This window comes from Neodiprion fabricii, chromosome 3 (assembly GCF_021155785.1).
Source record: "Neodiprion fabricii isolate iyNeoFabr1 chromosome 3, iyNeoFabr1.1, whole genome shotgun sequence".
NCBI lineage: Eukaryota > Metazoa > Arthropoda > Insecta > Hymenoptera > Diprionidae > Neodiprion > Neodiprion fabricii.
In genome coordinates, this window is record NC_060241.1 from 9,080,709 (window position 1) to 9,087,685 (window position 6,977).

The following is a 6,977-nucleotide window of genomic DNA, read 5'->3' on the forward strand; positions in this document are numbered from 1 at the left end:
GATAGTCTGTAGATCTTTCGGTGTAAGCGATCTGCAAGAACAAATTGTTTTAGTTTTGTTTTTTTGTTGATGTTTCATTCCGAGACGTCAAAAGTGGTATATAAATACCATTTTAGCTCTAATCTCCAGTGTAGTTGTCAAGATGTCGTGTCCTTTACGTTCTCGATCCATTGTAGGGACTCGTGATCAGTGATTATAGTGTGAATGTCCTTTCGTATAAATAAGGTCGCAAATGTTTTGTGGACCAAATGACGGCAATAAATTCTTTATCGAATACCGAGCAATTAACTTTCGTTTTTTTCAGAATTCTGTATGCGTATGCCACTGGAAGGTCAGTGCCGTCTTATTAATAGTCAACTACAGAACCAGTTGCATATTTCGAAGCATCGGTAGTCAGACCGAAAGGTTCCGGAGTCCATCGCCGTTCATGTATGAGATTAAAACAATCACTCTTTATCCATAATTGAAACAGCTATCTTTCATCTATCAATAAAACAACCATCTCTTATCCATTATTAAAACAGTCGTCTTTCATCCATAATATATAGCAAGCGGATTATGTGAGCTGAAAAATTTTGAACAAACTGCGAATATACGCGAGTACAGTCAAATTGAGAAAAACAATTCACCATAATTATCGTGTGACATAAAGTCATCTTCAATTTTTCGAAGAACTTAGGATCAATCTTTCAACCATTCTCCGTGGAGTAGGCCTTCTGGGGATACCACGTGAAAAAAAACGCGCCGGGTGCTCTACCGCTTGCGGTGGTGTGGAAACGAGTATAAATGAACTGTAACGATATTACATGCGAGTCACATAGAATATAAAGTAATTCGTATGTACGCGCCTTAAGCACATACAACGTTTCAAAATAAAGGGCAAACGCTTAACTCTAGGTGTCACGTCGGTCAAGATCACCTATCCGGTGAAATAAGTGTAACTCTCTCTCTCTGCGAGCCGGGGTCGAAGCGAACGGTCGATATAAAGTCTAGTCCTGTCATATTCACATTCTTATAATTTCGTTAACATTTGGGAAAACAAAACAAGTAAAAAAAAAAAAAAATTGAGACGACGATTCATACAAGAAGTGTAACCCAACGGAATCCCAATCTTTCGGAGCCTGTGAGCCTAAAGAACAAATCCAAATATCTGATCGACGAACGACCACGCAGTATAATCGGTGAAGACCGATTCTATAAAAGGAATATCCAAGAACTTCAACATCCATGATCATCTACGGAGCCGTTAGGCCACCTCTCTTCATCAGAGATATTCCGAGCTAAGTCATCGTTTCATTACTGATTTGTAGGTGGATTGTGCCACAAATCTGTAATAGCCTTCTTAAGTCAGTATTTTATATCTTCGTCTGTTAACTTTATTGTAATCTCACCATAATTTAGAGTCCTTTGTCAGTAGATTCATTCTTTCACTAGAATCATTTTTAAATTTGAAGCATAAAGGAAAAGAGAGCCAGTCTTTCGTTAATATGGTACAAAAATTTTACCAGAATAATTATATACAAAACGTCGGTAATCGCTTTGAGTAATTTTAACGTGTGAATGAAAGAGTGAATGAGATTTTCTATGATTGCCTGTTCTTTTAAAAGGTTATACCAAAACTCAATAAATCTGTGTTCTACATTGTTTCCTCCTGATTTAATGTATTTTGTTTATTGAATATATCTAGATTTCTAATATAACATAAAATCAAAACGTATCGGTTGAACCTCAAAAAAAAAAAACCGTTACAAAATGGCGCCCGAACATAAAGTTTAGACATAAAGAAAGTAAACATAGGATTAAATTTGAAACTTCGTCGTTGAATGTTTGTATGATTGACCTTAGGTAGTAATTGTAAGAAACATATATTACGCGATAAATAGAAATATAAGAATTTCAAAAGTACATGGCACCAACGATTAAAAGAACACCTGTTAAAACTAGGTCAAGGATCACAAATAAACCAAGGAGGTCAGAACCTGACATATCAAAAGCAGGCAATAGTCAAATACGAAATAATACAGGCGAGATGGAGGGAGAACTGGAGCGTTTGAAGGAGGAAATGGCGAGTTTCGCGGGTTTACGAAATACGATTGAACAGCTACAGGCACAACAAGCAACTAACGCACAGCTGGCAAACGAAGTCGCATTGTTGAAGCTCCAGAACGAACAACAAAGACAGGCTCTTCAACAGATACAGAATCCAGTTCAACAACCAGTTACCAATAACGATCAAATATCGGTGAGTGAGTTAATAGTAAGTTTGCAACGAAGTCACATTGATGCCAAAGCTCCCGAGTTTACAGATGAAGAAGTTATAAATCCTATTGAATATTTGGAAAATTTGGAAAATTATTTCAGGTTAAAATGTGTGAAGGAAGAGTGTAAATTGTCGATAGTCGAAAGTAAATTATCAGGTAGAGCAAAAATATGGTGGGAAGCGAGTAAAGAAACTATCAACACGTATAATGATTTTAAAGAAGCCTTTAAAAATAAATTTTATTCCATTCCAATCCAAGTTAAAGTCAAAACAAAGTGGAGTTCAAGAAGGTATAATCAACAGGATGGTTCACTTCAAACATATTTTTTTAAACAGCTTAAGGAAGCAAAATACCTATTACCGAAACTAGACCAGTTCGAAATAAACTATACCATTATCCAACAATTACCATATAAAATTCGTGATACTCTAGCAACTGTGAATATGGCGGATACAAAAATAATAGAACAAGCTTTATCGCAATTAGATGTAAATTATGAAGAAAGAAACAATAATAAACACAAATATCAAAATCAAAGTAACAACAATCAAGTGAATAATGTAAACAACATGCAAATTCAACATAAACAACAGCAACAGATAAATAATACAAGTAGGCAACAAAATTATCCAAATGCTGCAAACAACTTTTATCAAAATCCTCAATTTGGTACAAACTTATCACCATGGCAATATCAACCGCAAGTTCAAGCATCAACAAGCAACCAAATGAATTTACCAAACGTCAATTATCCACCACCTTATTTCTCAGGAACCAATAATCAGATACAGTCATTACAAACTCAAATGCAAACTAACACCAATAATTTACAAACCAGTCCAAATAGAAATTTAAACTAATAAACAGCTCGATGTGTATAAGTCCGACATCGAGTTGGGATTATGCAAATTTAGTTGAGGACTTAATGCACGAAATTGGTAATGCTGAAGAAAAAATTGAAAGAGTAAAACAAAACTTATCGAATGGTCCAAATGTAGTAATAAATGTGTTAAATTATCGAATGGTAGCTTTATTTGATTCAGGAAGCCAAGTAACATGTATGTCTGAAAAAGTATATAAATCTCTCAAAGGTAATCATAGTTTAAATGAACTACCAGTTACAAATGTAGTAGTTTTACCAGCAATTGGGAAAAAGCCCACAGCGGTTAAGCGACAAATTTTGGTTGATGTTCATATAGGATCGCAGAAAATCACAACAGCTTTTTTAATTATACCGCATCTGTCTAGTAGTGTGATTTTTGGTAACGATTGGCTTGATATTAATAAAGTAGTTTTAGATTACGGTCAGAAAACAATTAGTATTAAAGGTAAAGTAATAGCTCCACCACTTTTCTCATACGACCGGGAACCTGCGGAAAGGTTGAGCTCATTTCCACAAAACGCGAAAATATATATCAAAATTTTAAGAACTGAAGATTCAGAAAAAGAACATGAAAAAATAGGTAAAGAAATATTTAAAAAGAATTCAAAGAAAGAGAATAATAATGAAGAAAATAAAAATGATGATGAAGATATAAAAACAGTTTTTGAAAATATCACAACTAAAGATCCTGAATGTGATAATGATGATAAAATGTCAGAAACACATGAAAATGTGATGCAAATTGACAATGAATCTGATTGTGTAGAAGAGAATAAAATTGATGAAGAAACAGAAATAAATTTAAAATATATCTTTGTAGAAAATGATGAAATTGATAAAAATATTTTAGTAGATAAGGAAAATATATGTGTAGCAATAAGTGAATTTGATAAAATTGCATCGGTAGATCAAAGAGATAATCCGAGAAATAATGAATTAGAAAATCTAAATTTGATGTGTGTAAAAAATAATATAAAATGTAATGAATCTGTATTTCAAAATGTAAACGAACATGAACAAAATAACGCAGAAACAATAGAATCACAAGACCATAATTTTTACAAAAAGAATTTAGTTTGCCAGAAAACAGTAGAATCGGAAGATCACAATTTTTTTAAAGATAAATTGGATGAAAATATCGAATCAATTTTAATAGAACAAATTCAAGTAACAAGATCTCAAACAAATGATCAAAACTTTTTCGAATCTGTCCGGTCGATCGCGAATAATCTTATGGGTACAAGTGAAGAGCAAAAAGTTGAGCTGGAAAAATTGCTAATTAAATATGAAAAACTATTTTCAGAGAAAGCCGGATGTACAAACATTTATGAACACTCTATCAAATTACTAAAAGACAAGCCAATCGTTAAAAAATCATACCCGGTACCATTTAAACTTAGAGAAGCAGTAGATGCAGAGATAAAGAAAATGCTTCAAGCAGGAATTATAGAAAGATCAAATAGTCAATACTGCAATCCATTGCGAATAGTACAAAAGAGGGAGAATGGAGTGAGGTTATGTTTAGATGCCAGATATATAAATGACATAATTGAGTCTGATAACGAATGTCCACCACCAATAAATGAATTATTAAGAAAATATCATGGTGTAAAATACATGACATCTACTGATCTAACACATGGATATTGGCAAATCCCGCTAGAGAGAAATTCACGTCAATATACAGCCTTTTTACACGGTGGCACTTTATACCATTTTTGCAGAATTCCATTTGGTCTCAAGACGGCAGGAAGTGGATTCATACGTGCCCTAAATATGGCATTAGGTAATGAATTTACCTCCTTTCTGACTTGTTATATAGATGATCTTTTAATAACCTCAACTGATTTTGATTCTCATATGAAACACCTAAGCCTAATATTTGATCGTTTAATGAAACACAATTTTACACTTCGTCTAAATAAGTCACTTTTTTGTAAGAAGTCAATCGCATTTCTCGGATACGTTATAACACCTGAGGGAGTTAGTCCCAACCCAGACAAAATCAAGGTGATTAGAGAATTTCCAGTACCAACAAGTAAAGTGATTTTACAACGATTTTTAGGAGCGTGTAACTTTTACCGGCAGTTTAGCATAAAATATTCGAACTATGTCACGCCCTTGAGAGATTTATTAACAGACAATACACCGTTTAGATGGACAGAGAAACATACGAAAGCATTTAAAGAGATAAAGGAAAGTTTTATAAACTGTGTAACCCTTAATCACTATTTACCTGGCGTCATATGTAGAGTACAAACAGACGCAAGCGATCTTGGAATAAGTGCGATTTTGTACCAAATTGATGAGGAAGATAACCATAAAATTATTTCACTTATAAGTAAATGTTTGTCGAAAGCAGAATTAAATTACACAACTACGGAAAAGGAATTACTGGCAATAATGTATGCATTAGATAAATTTAGAATTTGGTTAATTGGAAGTCCATTTGAAATAATAACAGATCATAAAGCATTAACTTTTATAAATACAGCACCGTTTTTAAGTCCACGATTATCACGATGGGTTGTAATCTTACAACAGTACACATTCACAGTCAAGCATTGCAAAGGAAAAGATAATGTGGTGGCAGATTTTTTCAGCCGAAATATCAACGGGAAACAAAGTACAAACGAACGTAACAAGTTACTAATAGCAAAAATAAACCAACTGCTAGTAGATAATGTAGAACTCGAACTAAACAAAATCGCATCTCAAACTATTAAAATGAATCCAACGTTGATAAGAAACCTGAAAAATTTAAAACAATTGCAAATAAAAGATGAGGAATTGAAAAATATCATAAATAAATGCAATACAGATTCATCTGATGGTTGTTACAAAGTACATGAAGACTTGTTGTTTTATAAAAGTAAATTCGATCAAAATTGGCGAGTAGTAATCCCACAAAGTATAGTAGATTTACTCGTAATTTCTGTACATGAAAAAATAGGTCATATGGGTGTATATAAAACATACCAATATATTAACAGATATTATTACTGGCGAAAAATGAGAGAAGGTATCAAAAAACGTATTCAAGCATGTGACACATGTCAAAGAACAAAGGCATTATCCTACAGCATGCAAGGAAAGTACAAGCAGGTAACAGCTGATCACCCGAACGAATTGACTACAATTGACTTCTATGGCCCTCTGCCGAGATCTATTGGGGGAGTCCAATATTTGTTAGTTGCAATAGATGCATTTTCAAAACTAGTTACGTTATACCCCATAAAACGAGCTACTACAACAATAGCATTAAATAAAATAATCAACGAGTACTTTAAAAACGTAGGAAAACCAAAAAGATTGCTATCCGACAATGGAACTCAATTCACAGCTGCTAGATGGAAAGTCGAATTAGAAAAACAAGGAGTAGAAGTTTGCTATTCATCAATTAGACACCCACAATCCAATCCTACTGAACGAGTGATGAGAGAACTGGGGAGATTTTTCCGTACCTTCTGCAATGATAAGCATACTAGATGGGCAAAATATGTCAAAGAAATCGAAAAATTATTAAATTTAACAACACACCATAGCACCGGTTTTATTCCATACGAACTTCATTTTAATAAAACAGCGCATGATGAATTAACAAAAATTGTAAAATTTCCAGACAGAATTGAAAATAGTCACGATATTAAAATATTGTTAGCCAAAGAAAACTTGAAGAAAAATTTTGAATATAGAAGCCGGAATCAAAAATCAATTTCAACTGTAATTTTAAATGAAGGAGATCTAGTTTTACTACGTGTACCATATCCATCCTCCGCTATCGATAAATTAACACACAAATTCTTCCATTTGTTTAAAGGTCCGTACAAAAT

The 6,977-nt window shown here is 33.3% G+C and overlaps 1 protein-coding gene across 1 annotated transcript; it reads left to right on the plus strand.

The window, feature by feature from the left end:
• The first annotated feature begins 796 nt into the window (after nt 1–796).
• On the plus strand, nt 797–3,647 carry LOC124178699. Its single transcript, XM_046562259.1, has 2 exons — nt 797–2,242; nt 2,362–3,647. Exons 1-2 carry the CDS (start codon nt 1,907–1,909, stop codon nt 2,386–2,388), a joined length of 363 nt encoding a protein of 120 aa, XP_046418215.1. The 5' UTR covers nt 797–1,906; the 3' UTR covers nt 2,389–3,647.
• Nucleotides 3,648–6,977: the final 3,330 nt, after the last annotated feature.

Coding starts and splice junctions, on each gene's coding strand:
- LOC124178699 (XM_046562259.1), top strand. CDS start 1,907: ATGGCACCAACGATTAAAAGAACACCTGTTAAAACTAGGTCAAGGATC. Junction 2,243..2,361: donor CCAATAACGATCAAATATCG/GTGAGTGAGTTA, acceptor AAATTATTTCAG/GTTAAAATGTGTGAAGGAAG.